This window comes from Rhinoderma darwinii, chromosome 1 (assembly GCF_050947455.1).
Source record: "Rhinoderma darwinii isolate aRhiDar2 chromosome 1, aRhiDar2.hap1, whole genome shotgun sequence".
In the NCBI taxonomy this organism is placed as follows: domain Eukaryota; kingdom Metazoa; phylum Chordata; class Amphibia; order Anura; family Rhinodermatidae; genus Rhinoderma; species Rhinoderma darwinii.
Genome location: NC_134687.1, coordinates 364,621,449 through 364,637,072, shown reverse-complemented (window position 1 = coordinate 364,637,072; position 15,624 = coordinate 364,621,449). Strand labels below are relative to the sequence as shown.

Sequence of the window (15,624 nt, the reverse complement as noted above, 5' to 3'; positions counted from 1 at the left end):
TTTATTTTTCACGTGAGACGCTCCATGCATCACCCCCCCCCCCCCCCCACACTACGACATGCTATGTTGTGGTGCGCGCAGGGGTTAATGTGCAGAGTAAAAATTACAGTTTTCCACTCATATGCCATTTTAGTGCACTACATGTTATGCCCAGTTTGTGCCACTGAAGACGAATACCTCATAAAATATTAAGCGGGTTCTCCTGGGTATGGCGATGCCATATCTATGGGCGTAAACTGGTGTTTGGGCACGCTGCAGGGCTCAGAAGGGAGGGAGCAGCATTTGGCTTTTGGGGCGCAGATGTAGCTTGGTAGTAGTTCTGTTTGGTGTTTTACTGGTGTCTCAATATATAATGTGGGGGCATATGTAATCTGTGCGGAGTACATCAGGGTACATGTTATCTGTGCGGGGTACATCAGGGTATAATAATGCAGTAAATAAATAATAATCGGCAGATATGGGGCCGGTGTCGCACTGATAAAAGGCGCCCGATCTTATCTGCTTTTGGAACACTGCACATTTTGCATCGCCATATTCTGAGAGCCAGAACGGTTTTATTTTTTTTCCACCGGAGCTGGGTGAGGGTTTATTCTTTGCGGGACAATCTGTAGTTTTCATTGGTACCATTTTGGGGTACTATAAATTTTTTTGATCACGCTTTATTCAATTTTTTGGCAAGCAAGGTGACCAAAAACCATCAATTCTGAAACTGTTTTTTATGGCGTTCACCCTGGGCTATAAATTACCATTATATTTTATACTGCGGGTCGATACGATTACAGCGATACCATACGTATATAACTTTTTGATGTTTTGCAGCGTTTGTGCAATAAAATCACTTATTTATAAAATAAATTCTTTTTTGTGTCACCATATTCTGAGAGCGATAACTTTTTTATTTTTCAGTCAAAAATGCGGTGTAAGGGCTTGTTTTTTGCGGGACGGGTTGTAGTTTGTATTGGTACCATTTTGGCGTACATGCGACTTTTTGATCACTTTTTATTGTCGATTTTGGGAGGGTTGGTAACCAAAAAATTGTGATTCGGGCAAAGTTTTTCGTTTATTTTTTTTCGCGGTGTTCACCGTGCGGGAAAAATAATATTACAGTTTTATAGTCGGGGTCGTTACGAACGCGGTGATACCAAATATGTGTACTTTTTTTATCGTGTTAATTTTTTTCCTATAATAAAAGACTTCTTATAGGAAAAAAAGCATTCTTTGTTTTGTCACTTCTAACTTTTATTTTTACACTTTTTCAAAACCTTTTTATTATCTTTTTTTTACTTTTTTTACTTGTCCCACTAGGGGACACTTAGACTTGCAGCTCTGATCGCTGCTGGAACACATTACACTACACACGTAGTGTAATGTGTTGTAACTGTCATTGTGACGTAACTGTCACACTGACAGGAAGCAGAGGAGGAACGGCCGGAGGCTGATCCTCCGAGGCTTCCGTACATGGCAACCCGGAGGTCATTGTCTGGCCTCTGGTTGCCGTGAGAAGGATCGCCAGCCCCCGCAAATACATGTGGGGGGCTGCCGATCCGCTGTAAACCTCTTCAATGTGGGGATCGCAATCGACCACCGCATCGAAGGGGTTAATTGCCGATTTCAGCGGCGACAGGCCGCTGATTGGCAACAGGGAGAGCAGGGCTGACACCCTGCACAGTTAACCGCCGCTGCGGTGTAGCGGCGCGCGGCGGTTAACTGTCAAAGCACTGACGTTAGTGAACGTCAAGGTGCGCGAAGTTACTGCACACATTGACGTTCATTAACGTCAAGGTGCGGGAAGGGGTTAACCGTGTCTCCTACAGCACTGTCAAGTCATGTTATGTACTCGTGTGGGGCACCTCCTAGGGAGACCTGGTAACTTGTATTGGGCTCTGGGGCAGTAGCTACTAATGCTACAACCTCCCCCTTTTTTTTTTTTTTTTTTTTTTTTTTTTTAATTTATTGATTTTTTTAAACCCTCTACCCAGCTCATGATGGCTGAAATAGACTAAATAATTGGCATTGGCACCTCATGTTTTGGAGGCTTGTTGGTGACTGACTGTTAGTCAGAACAGATTGTTTACTGTAACACACTGGAAATGGACACCTTGTCTTCTCGCAGCTGGTAAACAGTGTCTTTGTTGCCCTAACCCTTGTGTTGGTTTAGTTTGTGTGATTTCTTGCAATGAAAGTGGCACCTATCCATGTTTAGTGTATTAGAAAGTTAGATAAAGCTGTCAACAGACATGAGAATTTTTTTCCTTTGTTTGAAGCAGCCAAAAGTACTGTACTGGGCCAAATTGGTTACCATATGATGGCCGGTCTCTATCTCCTGTCTATGCGCTTTAGTTGTTAGCCATATTTTCCTCTGTTGGATACAGCCAGCAAAAGCTGGCCAAAAGCAATGCTGAAGACTCTTACGCAGTAAGTTAATATATAAAAATACAAACCCCTCAAGACCACCTCTTTGAGAAGACCACCCCTTTATCAATGCCAGGTACCTGTTAAAGGTTTTTAAGTTCCATCATATACTATGCATACTGGCAATCTTTTTTTAGAGAACCAACCCTCTAGACCATTTTTCAATGCAATTTTGTGTGGTTGTCTCAGATGTTTCACTGTCATAATGTATTTTTGTGTCTTCAATCTAATGTACAGTCAATCAGTCTTATACAGTGTGCTAATAAATTCACAATGTGATCACAAATGCTCTTGGCATTGGCTGTCAACTTTAGCAGTTAATGTATGCGGCAGTATAGCTGAGAGGAGTGTTGCCCGACACTGCTTCTTCTTCACCTCTAGGTCCTCACGAGTTCAGTAGTCTTTGAGTAATATGAACTCATCAGAATGTGACTGTGGTTTTTAGTCTTTGCTGAGTATGCATACCGTATGCCAGTACTTTTAGAGGGCACAGTGTCCTGAATACCTTCCAGCTTCTGGCAAGGTTTGCAGCAACTCGTGTGGTTACATAACAGATCTTTATTAGTTTATTATAATTTTCTTAGATTTTTCATAAGTTTATTCACGCCTCTAAAGCTGGACAGCATGGTGGCTTACGGGTTACCTTTCAGCAATGGGGATCCAAGTTAAAATCCAACCATGACCACATCTGCATGGAGTCTTTGTTTTCCCTGTGCATCTGTGGGGTCCCCATAGAGGTAGGTAAACATGCTTCCTGTTAAATTGGCTGTACTTTGTGTTTGTACACGTCTTTGATAGGAAAATTGCACTGTGAGTCCCTCTGGAGGCAGACACCAATGTGTGTGAATATAACTTGTGCATAGTGGTGCAAAATATATTGATGCCATATAAAGAACTGGCAATAAAATAAGTAACCCCCTATTATAAGAGCACCTGTTCTTGATATAGCAGGTAATTGGTTAATGCAGAAGACCTTTCATTTGGGGATCCTTCTGTACCCATGGTCAATTGAATGTATTTATTTTTTATTTTTTTCTTCATTTTACCCCCCCCCCTTGATAAACTGAGTTTTGCCTTTTTTCCACCCTTGTTCTAATGAGCATATCTTCAACTTCATAGCAGTGAAACGTGGATCATGTTTTGCAATGTTCTTATGTCCCCACTAAGGGTCAGTGCAGGCAATACAGAGCAGGATGGATATAACTACAAAGCAAGCATGATTACTGGTAGCTCTGTTTTGTGATTTTGCTTTTGTCTTCATTTTATTTCTTATGTTAAATTTGGTGTGTTCCAGTTTCATTAAAAATTATTTTATGCTTTTGAATATTAGTAAACTTTGTGGTTAATCCCCTGAGTTTTTGCAACTGGTGTCTGCTCTTGTTTATCTCCTGTCCAGCTCTGTGGCCTGTTCACCCTAATCTTTGTGTAAAGACTTGCATATTTCTGTCTGCAGGGAGGATGTGTGGACTCAGTTAATCAGAGTTTAGTGCTACTCCTCATGACCCTTGGACAGCAGGATGTTTCCAAAGTCTTGCTTGGACCTTTGTCGTCTTACACGTAAGTGGGTTTTTTCACATCGTGTAGTGTGCGTTAATTCTCTTACCATGTCACTTGGATGCTCTGACTCGAGGTTCTTGGATAATATTTGGGGATCAGTCATGTAGTGTTTGGGACCGTCCTGTAGAGAGGACCATCTTGGCCTGGTGCGGAGTCTAAGACTGTGAACTGTCCTTTTTCGGTTATCACGGTACCGGTGCTGTGTATGTATAGGGTACAGTACTGTGATAACTGAAGAATGGTGGTGCCATCAAGAGGCTGACTGCTCTGGGCCTCACTGAACAGAACATGGACCTCCTTGAAGGTATCACTAATGGATGTTAATGAACTGTAGTAAGACTTAACTGAATTTCCTTCATTAGCCAATGACTATGGGACATATTTTAGATAAACATTCCTTAATTCCAAAAATGTACCATTTGGTAGACTGAAAAATACAAAAAGTAGGAGGATGGACGGTATTCTCCTACTTTACAATAGCTGATAAATTGTATATCTATTTGAACTTGTGTCTGTTCTGTGTGTGTACTTGGCAGGATTGAGTTTTTGCGGCATCTGAGGAGCTTTTTCCAGATCATGTTTAAAATTGAAAGCAAGACGTTTGAAGAACGTAAAGGAACGGAGAAAGTGCTGATGACCTGTGTCGGTGTTGGATTTTCTAATCTCAGCAAGACCATAAAATAATGCAGCCAAATTCTCTCTGGGATAAACTGACTTATGTACTAAATGTCCTACAGTCAGAATTTAGTGTTTTGCTGTGCTTTATCAATTGGGAGCTGTGAAGAAAAAAAAAACATGACCTTGAAGACTTGAACCAATGGTACCACATCAACAAAACGCTGACCTTCCAAACACACGCTCGGCACCAAATATCCACAAAGTTCTGACTAAATACTTTCTTAACGTGTTCGATTTTTTTTTTTTTTTTTAATTTACTGTGTTTATGTTCCCTGTTGCATTTTGGTTTGGATGCACTCTTGGATATGTAGATAGTTCCGTTTCATATAGTATCTGACATTGTTTTTTGTGAATACGTTAAACTTTTTCAAATATTTTTGTCAGATTCATTTAACAAATTGGAGAAATGTAGGTGGTAATTTTTTTTTAGCATTTTTCTAAAAAGCAATGCACTAATAAAATTTGCCTTTTTTATTTTGTTTGTGCAAACTGTGGGCAGGGCAGATCTAATATGTTTCCTATAGGTCTAGCGACATGGCTCACTCTACTTACTAATAGGGTATGTTAATGTGTGGCTGAATCCGCACTAAAAACCTGCTACCAGTTTCACAGAATGTTATTGAGAAAAATGTATAGTTGCCTACGTGCTCCTGACACTCAAGTGTCCCTTCTGGAACACACAAACCTACATTCACGTAGGACACATGATTTGTGAGATGGTTTGATCTGAGAACTATCTTGATAGACATAATAAACCTTAAGGAGGAATCCAGTCAGTCATTATCTTATGAAAAATCATGTATATTGGGATCTCCGACTACTGATTTCATAGTGCAGTATTGTCCACCTTCACGTAGATAGTATCATACTCCAAAAGGATTTGCATAGTGAGCCTTTTTTTTTTCTTCAATTTGCAGTCCCAAAACTAAGCAACTGTGATTGATGTGTGATGGGAGCACAGGACTACATTCTATCTCTGGGTTTAATCTAGGGAAGGTGGGGAGAGGTACAGGGGCCAGTGCTAGTGCGAGGGTAATGTTTGGTGGATCCATAGAAGAGCCAGTGCCAATTGCCACAATATGGTGTAGTTTGAAGTCAGGGAGACCCGTTCTCATCTTAAGGATTTAGTCTGGTATACTCAGTCTGTCCCAAAACAAATTTGATAATTGCATATTTAAGTCACCAGAAGAATGTGAGAAGTCGTAGGATTGTGAGTGTATAGAAGATGTACAGGAAGCAAGAGGCAGAGACCCAGTTTTAAAACTTTTAGTGCAAAGACCAAGCAAACAGGTGAGATTGAATACGTCTGTGATATAATGGTCATGCTGCAGTGCCCTATGGTATTAGGTGGAATGAGTGAGCAGACTGGTCTGTTAATGCGTTACATTAGGCAGGTGACAAATGTCTCCATGTAGCCCTGGCATAAATGCTAATACTATGTCACATGTATTTGTAGCTGTAATAGCGTTCTTCCATTATACGAAGCTTGATACTGATACAAAGACACTGGTGTAAACATGCAGTGCATTTGGAAAGTCTTCAGACTTTTTTTTCACATTTTATTTTGTTGAGGCCTTGTACTAAAATATAGGTCAAGTTTTTCCCCAGCGTTCTGAAGTCAATACCCCATAATGACAAAGTAAAAACACAATTTTTATAATTTATCAAGGATTAAAAACCTCTAACTTTGCATGGACAAGCATTCAGGTCCTTTGCTGTGACGCTTGAGATTTAGCTCTAGGGGCCTCTCATTTCTCTAGATCATCTTTGAAATGTTTCTACACCGGGAATGGAGTCCACCTTTGGTAAACTCATTTGATTGGACATGATTTGGAAAAACACAGCCCTGTCTATATAAGGTCTCACAGCTGACAATGCATATCAGAGCAAAAACTAAGCCATGAGGATGAAAGAACTGCCTGTAGAGCTCAGAGACAATATTGTGTGGAGGTACAGATCTGGAGAAGGGTACAAAGGGCAATGAAGGTTCCCAAGAGCATAGTAGGTCTATGATTCTTATGTACGACGCTAGGAGTCTGCCTCGCTGCGGGACAACTGTCCTGTAATCATGTTTTCAGTACAGGACAGTAGTTCCACGGAGAGGCAGGGACTCCTAGCGTCGTACATAACTATGATGCTAGGAGCCTGGCTCCCTGCAGTGTTCGGTCCGGGACTTGCGGCCGAAATACGTTCTGTCCTTTACGGGCCGAACATGCTCGTGCGAATCCAGCCTTAAATGGAAGAAGTTTGGAATAATCAGGACTCTTCCTGGAGCTGGCTGCCCCACCAAACTAAGTAATTTGGGAGAAGAGCCTTGGTAAGCGAGGTGACCAAGAGCCCAATGGTCACTATGGCTGAGCTGTAGATGGGAGAAACTTCCAGAAGGTTAACCATCACTGCAGCATTTCACCAATCTGGGCTTTATGTCAGAGTGACCAAAAGTAAGCCTCGCCTCTGTAAAAGAAAACACCTGAAAGCCTGCCTGGAGTTTGCAAAAAAAAAAAAAAAAAAAGCACCTAAAGGACTCTGACTGTGAGAAACAAGATTCTGTGGTCTGATGAAACCAAGATAGCCTGAGAATTGGGGCCAAAAAGTTCTATGTTCACATGGCTTATTTTTGCCGGTTTTTCCGCCGTAAACAGCCTGAGAAATTGGAAGCAGAACGCCTCAAAACATCTGCCTATTGATTTCAATGGGAAAAACGGCGTTCTGTCCCGAAGGGGCGTTTTTTACACCGCCGTGTTAAAGAACGCCCGCGAAAAAGAAGTGCATGTCACTTCTTGAACCGTTTTTCATTGACAATAGAAAAACAGCTCCAACAATGGCTGTGAAAAACGCTTGTTAATTAAAAAAGTCTGAAAATCAGAAACTGTTTTCCCTTGAAAACAGCTCCGTATTTTCAGACCTTTTTTTGCTAAGCCTGTGAGCATACCCTAATGGTATGTTCACACGCACTAATTACGGATGTAATTCGGGCGTTTTTGCCCCGAATTACGTCCGAAAATAGCGCCTCAATAGCGTTGACAAACATCTGCCCATTGAAAGCAATGGGCACACGTTTGTCTGTTCACACGAGGCGTAATTTACGCGCCGCTGTCAAAAGACGGCGCGTAAATAGACGCCCGCGTCAAAGAAGTCACCTGTCACTTCTTTGGCCGTAATTGGAGCCGTTATTCATTGACTCCAATGAATAGCAGCGCCAATTACGTCCGTAATGGACGCGGCGTTCAAGCGCCTGCACATGTCGTTACGGCTGAAATTACTGGGATGTTTTCAGGCTGAAACATCCCCGTAATTTCAGCCGTTACGGACGCCCTCGTGTGAACATACCCTAAGTGTTGTGTCTGGAGGAAACCAGGCACTACTCATCACCTGCCCAAGACAATCCCTACAGTGAAGCATGGTGGTGGCAGCATCATGCTGTGGGGGTGTTTATCAGTGGCTGGGACAGAGAGACTGGTCAGGGTTGAGGGAAAGATGAATGGCGCAAAGTACAGAGATATTCTTAACGGGATTTTCTGAGCTATTTTTATTACATTGCATATTGCATACCTTTTTAATATGTTTATATACTTACTATTTAAATTTTACTTTTCTCTGCGCTGCCTGCTCATCATGACCTATGATGTCACTTTTTGAGGCTCCACCTCTGACTTGCCGTACACCCATCACATGGTCTTGGAACAGAGAGACCTCCGAGGATATACGAAAAGTCACTGATGACATTCATTTCTGGAGCGGCTTTCTATTTTGTGCACGTGTGTCCAAAGCTCACAGTGAGCTATTGACTGTTAGTGCGCCCCCGCTAATACCTGAAATGGGACCGTGCATGCGCATGCCGGGCTTATGTAATACACCAGCAGTTATTAATATACCTCAATGTCCACACCATTTACTTGTTTATACTGAATGCTCTAATGCCACGGCAATCGGACAGTGCCCACCCAAATGGTCTGTACAGGGCTGATTGGGGGTTATATATAAGGCAGATGGGGGTTATATGCAGGTCTCAGGGTCTCCTCCTGGAACGGAATTCCAGGCTGCTCTTATCGACGTCAGGGGCTCCCACTGTCCGCATAGGGACAGAAAGTAAGGACAACCTACGAAATCAGTTGATAAAATTGAACATATATATTACACAGTGGATAGCGATATGCTATGTGAGGAGAAGGGATGGGGCAACTAATAAGTGACGATGATAGACAGGATTCTAAACTTGGAAGGGAAGGATGTCAATGGTGAAGAGCACGAAAGACACTCATGAACTGTTGGGAGGAGACACATGTACGCTCATTACAGCCTGAAATGCATGCAGGGAAACATTTTATTCGCAGCTAGAAACATCAAACAAACCTGTCCTGAAATAGATGTAGACAAATGGCGCAAAAATCTAAAAAGAGAGGGTTAAGTTGAATAATTTTTTTTCTTAGATTTGTGTATTGATGTGTGTATATAAAGGGAAATGTATGAAATATATTGTTTTTTTTAATGAAAATCTGATCCAGGGTGCTCATGGCTAACTGTTCACCTTCCAACAAGTCAATGACCCTAAACACACAGCCAAGACAACACAGGAGTGACCTAGGGACAACTCTGTGAATGTCATTGAGTGGCCCAGCCAGAACCCTGACTTGAAACCAATTGAACATCTGGAAAGACCTGAAAATGGCTGTCCACCGACGGTCCCCATCCAACCTGACAGAGATTAAGAGGATCTGCAGAGAAGAATGGCAGAAAATCCCTAAATCCAGGAGTGCAAACCTTGTGGCATCATACCCGAGAAGACTGGAGGCTTCAACGAAGTACTGAGAAAAGGGTCTGAAAACTTATGTCAATGCAATATTTTGGTTTTTCCTTTTCAATAAATTAGCAAATATTACTATCATTCTGTTTTCACTTTGTCATTATGGGGTATGGAGTGCAGGATGATAGGGAAAAACTTTTATTTATTTTTTTCAGCACAAGGCCTCAACAATAAAATGTGAATAAATTTAAATGGTCTGAGGACTTTTCAAATGCACTGTATAAACAATAACAATTAATAAGGCACATTTCATAGGTGGTCTATTTAAATTCCTGATGTATGCAAGTATTGTAGTGTGTTTTTGTTGGGGGGCTTCCAATCACATTTTTTTACATTGGAAATTAGGTTTATATCATCTCTGTAGTATGGCAGAACCTCCAACGTTTTTATACTCTTCAACACAAAGTAATAATGCTTGCTACAGCTACTTTTTATTCTCTTTTATGATCAGCCAAATTTCATAGTGTAGCACTATCCTTAGGCCGAATTCAGGCGACCGCAGTATACGTCCGTGTGACGGCTGTTAAAACAATGGCCGTCACACGGACGCATGTATTTCAATGGGGTTGTTCACACGGCCGTCATTTCAACGGACTGTGTGAAGGGTCCATTGAATAATAGAACATGTCCTATTTTCTTCCGTTTTCACGGATCCCTCGATACTCAAGTCTATGGGGATCCGTGAAAACGGGTCCCGTATAGGTGCAACTCGGACATGAAAAACTGCAGTTTTTCACGTCCGAGTTTGTACTTGTTCATGTGAATCTGGCCTTAGTCTGAAGAATCAGCCTTGACTGCAGCAATAATAAAACCTAACAGGTCCATGTAGCTAACTAAGTATAAATAGTTACAAACAGAACCGATAAAAACAAGGGGACATATACAAAAACACCGAAAAAGGCCATACTTACAAATGGACACAGCCAGGTCAGAAACGCTGATGAAAGGGCGAGCAGGTGCTTTAAATAATAATAGCCACTCCCACTAGTCTTGAGGGGAGTGGTGTGTGGTGCATGGGATGTGTAGTAAGAAATAATAAATGAATAGTGTGTGTGCAAGTGTAATACTATAAGTGAAATATAGGGGGCAGTAATGAGTGAAGTGCCTCAATAGAAATAAATGGATAATGGGGTGCAAGTGTGTGAAACATGGAGGGATAGTGTGTACGTCATGAGGCACAACGTGTATAGCCAGGTAGAAGCCTATTTGTGACGCCTTGATAGTTCATAGAGCGGGCTACCCTGCTTGCTATGCCAAACAACAACACACCATGCTCTCCCAGCATCAAAGACCCGGCTGTGTCCAAGAGAAGCGAATATACATAATAATGAAAAATACCTGGGGTATTGGTAATCATTTTGGCCAAAAGGACGCTGTAGTTAACCCCTTAAGGACACGGCCAATTTTAGCCTTGAGGACAGAGCATTTTTTTTTACATTTCCCTCTTTGCATCCCGACGCTCATAACGCTTTTATTTTTTGTACGACGTAGTTGTATGAGACTTTGTTTTTTGCGGGACGAGTTGTACTTTATGTACGTACCATTTTTTGGTACAAATACATTATCGTTTAATTTCTATACATTTTTAATTAGATTAAAATGCAGAAAAAAAGCAGTTGTGCAGCAGTTTTAATATTTATTTTTTTACACCATACACCGATCATAATAAATAATGGTATACATTTGTAGTACAAGTTGTTACGGTCGTGGCGATACCAAATATGTCTATATTATTTCATGTTTTGGGACTTATATTTTAAAAAGTTGATTTATTATAAAAAATGAGTATTTCTGTGTATTTTATTTACTTTTTATTTATTTATTTACCATTATTTTTTTTTTACATTCATTTAACTTTTTTTTTTAATCCCATAAAGGGATTTATCATTTTGATTTTTATTTTGTAACTGCAATGTACTGGCATAGATCTGTATGCCAGTACATTAGCCTGTTACTGATCGTACACAGGCAGTTGTTAGGGCATACCTCAGTATGCCCTAACAACAGGAAATATGTTCAGACAGCCCTGCGGTCCTTCACTGGACCTTGGGCTGTCTGGCCATATGAGTTATGGGCTTTGATCGCGTCACAGTTATTTTCTGTGACACGATCAATGTGTAGTCCCCTCTCCTTGAACGCCGCGATCAGCTGTCATCGCGGCGTTCAAAGGGTTAACAGCGGAGAGAAGATGTTTCTCTTCTCTCCGCTGTCAGAGCGGGGCCGTGGCTGTGTATTACAGCCGTTGCCCCGCTCTCGATCGCACACACAGAGACGGCAGAGACTGCTGTCACACAGGACGAATATGCTCGTCCTAATGCGCGAAGTGCAAATCTGGAATGCTGTAGGCAAATCTGACACCCTGGGTTAACGTAGGGAATGGTAGATGACACATTGTCTCTTTGGTGTTCTTTAAATCCACGTGTCATGCGCGACCACCTCACGCACAATACTAGGAATAAAACTGTATAAAGTGGAGGGTAAAGTTCTTTGTCATCCTGGAATATGTCCTTTACAGGAACGAAGGATATCTATAGGGCCTTTACCAGATACTATATCTTTGTCCGTTGGAAGGAAGAAGCTGGCAAAGGTAAGAGATACCTTTTCTTGCTGAAAATATATTTGATTTGGGCTCTCCAAACCCAATTCAAGGCAGGGTGCTCAAAAATAATTATATCCTACTGAATGTAAGTACTGCAACACTTGTAAACAAAATCGCTGTTTTTCAAGCTCTACAGAGAAACGTATGGAGAAAAGATGGCATACCTAGAGCATGCTGCATTTTGGAAAAAACACGGCTGACTCAAAAATTACAAAGGCCAGAAAAACTCCACAAACATAAAAGCATTGTTTGTAATATGTTTTTTATTTCACTATAAACTTTCAACTAACATTTGGCCGCAGCCGTTTTGGCCAGAAAAATTGTGAATAAAAACAACAAAAATTTAATGATTGAAAAACTAATGACAAATTGACATCACTCTGTTTTCCAATCTTTCATCCTCTGACCAATCACGACGGGGTTGATAAATACTGATGGCATCAGTTTGAAACAGAACATAGAAAAGGTTAGGCTATATTTACAGTGAAAACGACCAGTAAAAACGAATCAACTGTCCGTTTTGCATCAGTTTGTCTCCAAATTTTCATCCATTTCCCGTTCGTCTGGCTGTTTTTAAAAGGTAAGGCCTCATTCACACGACAGTGAAAAACGGCCGTGTGATGGCCGTCCTTTTAACGGCTTTCACATGGCCGTTTTCAGAACAATGATATTCTATGGGTGTATTCACACGGCCGTTTTTTTAACGGCCCGTGAATAATGGCCGTCAAAAAATAGGACATGTCCTATTTTTGGCCGTTTTAACGGCCTGACGGCCCCCATAGAAGTCGATGGATCCGTTTGTAACGGCTGTCAATACATGTAACAACCGTTAAAAACGGATCTGTTACATGGAGATTGGCAAGGGAATTACTAGTTCCCTTGCTGGCTATCGTTGGCATACTCACGTTTGCGGCGCTTCTTCAGGTGTGGTCACTCGTCTTCACGGGTTTGAAGGCGCCTCGATGACGTCATCGCCCCATCGCGCTGCCTTGCCAGATCCCGTGCAGACGAGTGCCCACACCTGAAGAAGACAAGAGACAGCGCTGCTCTCGTGAGTATGTGGCACGATTTACAGGCAGGCTGGTGTGGCATCTACAGGGAAGCTGGTGTGGCATGTACAGGGAGGCTGGTGTGGCATCTACAGGGAGGCTGGTGTGGCATCTACAGGGAGGCAGGTGTGGCATATACAGGGAGCCAGGTGTGGCATGCTCTGCAGGGAGGCTGGTGTGGCATGATCTGCAGCGAGGCTGGTGTGGCATCATCTACAGGGAGGCTGGTGTGGCATCATCTACAGGGAGACAGGTGTGGCATCATCTACAGGGAGGCAGGTGTTGCATGATCTGCAGGGAGGCTGGTGTGGCATCATCTACAGGGAGGTGTGTGGCATCATCTACAGGGAGGCTGGTGTGGCATCATCTACAGGGAGGCGTGTGGCATTATCTACAGGGTAGCGTGTGGCATCATCTACAGGGGGTGTGTGGCATCATCTACAGGGGGGCGTGTGGCATCATATACAGGGAGGCTGTAAATAGTGTCTAGGTGAACATGTGACCTTCCTTTGGTTGTTTTCAGGGGGTTGGGACAAAAAAAAGCCTGACCAATGAGATTCATCAGTTTTTTTAACGCTGATGCAAAATGGATGTCAAACGGCCATTAAAAACGGACAGACGGACTTGAAATGGATGAAAATTTAGAGGCACACTGATGCAAAATGGCCATGAAAAACTGACCGTTCATCAGTTTTAAATGGACATTTTTTTTCACTGTCGTGTGAATAAGGCTATATTCACACAACAGTGAAAAAAAATGTCCATTAAAAACTGATCAACTGTCAGTTTTTCATGGCCATTTTGCATCAGTGTGTCTATAAATTTTCATCCATTTCCAGTCCGTCTGTCCGTTTTTAATGGTCGTTTGACATCCATTTTGCATCAGTTTTTCATGACCGTTAGAAAAACGGATGAATTTCATTGGTCAGGCTTTTTTTTTGTCCCAACCCCCTGAAAACACCCAAAGGAAGGTCACATGTTCACCTAGACACTATTTACAGCTTCCCTGTATATGATGCCACACACCTCCCTGTATATGATGCCACACACCTTGTATATGCCACACACCTCCCTGCATATGATGCCACACAGCCCCGATGTAGATGATGCCGCACAGCCCAAACATGAATGCTCTACATACTCTCTGATGCAGCGCTGTCTTCACGGGATCTGCGAAGGCGACGCGATGACACTCACCGATGCAGCCCACCTTCACGTGTGGTCTCTCGTCTTCACGGGATCTGTGAAGGCGGCGCGATGATGTCATTGCGTCGCCTACGCAGAACATGTGAAGACGAGAGACCACACTTTTAAGAGGTCGGCGCTGCATCGGTGAGTGTCATCGAGCCGCCGATAGCCAGCAAGGAAACTAGTAGTTCCCTTGCCAATCCCCATGTCACAGATCCATTTTTTAACGGTTGTTACATGTATTGACAGCCATTAAAAATTGATCCATTGACTTCTATGGGGGCCGTTAGGCCGGTAAAACGGCCAAAAATAGGACAGGTCCTATTTTTTGATGGAGTTTAGTCACAGGCCGTTAAAAAAACTGGCCATTAAAAACTGATCAACTGTCAGTTTTTCATGGCCGTTTTGCATCAGTGTGTCTCCACATTTTAATCCATTTCCGGTCTGTCTATCTGTTTTTAATGTCCGTTTGAAAGCGGGTTTTCATGGCCATTAAAAAAACCTCATGAATTTCATTTGTCAGGCTTTTTTTTGTCCCAACCCCCTGAAAACACCCAAAGGAATGTGATTGTCATGATTGTTTCACAGCCCCCCTGTAGATGATTTCACACAGACCCCTGTGTATGATGCCACACAGACCCCCTGTGTATGATTCCACACAGACCCCCTGTATATGATTCCACACAGACTCCCTGTATATGATGGCACACAGACCCCCTGTAGATGATGCCACACAGACTCCCTGTAGATGATGCCACACAGCCCCCCTGTAGATGATGGCACACAGCCCCCCTGTAGATGATGGCACACAGCCCCCCTGTAGATGATGGCACACAGCCCCCCTGTAGATGATGGCACACAGCCCCCTGTAGTTGATGCCACACACACCTCTCCGAAGAAAGCACCCCCCCCTCTCCCTGTAGTAATCTTCCAGGACTGTCTCTGTAAATTCAGGACAGTCCCGAAAAATTTGCTACAGTTGACAACAAAGCCCCCTGTACTAGCGCCACACTACACTTGTAGTAAGCGCAACAATACCCGACATTTAAGTCCGCCTGAATGCCCTACACACTCACCGATGCAGCGTCGTCTACTTCACGTGTGGTCTCTAGTCTCACGGGTTCTGCGAAGGTGGCACGATTACGTCATCTTGTTGCCTTCGCAGAACCCGTGAGACTAGAGACCACACCTGTAGAGGACGGCACTGCATCGGTAAGTATGTGTCATTGTGCCGCCGATAGCCAGCAAGAGAACCAATTGTTCTCTTGAATCCCTATGTCACATCCGTTTTTAACAGTTGTTACATGTATTGACAGCCGTTACGCTATTGATTCGAC

General features: G+C 42.7%; 1 protein-coding gene across 1 annotated transcript in view; it reads left to right on the top strand.

Moving 5' to 3' along the window:
* Positions 1-5,066, top strand: part of RCL1 (RNA terminal phosphate cyclase like 1) — a 46,708-nt gene extending 41,642 nt beyond the window's left edge. The window contains exons 8-9 of the mRNA XM_075827452.1: positions 3,866-3,969; positions 4,506-5,066. Of these exons, the coding sequence (XP_075683567.1) occupies positions 3,866-3,969; positions 4,506-4,653 (252 nt within the window). The 3' untranslated portion in view covers positions 4,654-5,066. The remainder of the gene's footprint in view (positions 1-3,865; positions 3,970-4,505) is intronic.
* Positions 5,067-15,624: the final 10,558 nt, after the last annotated feature.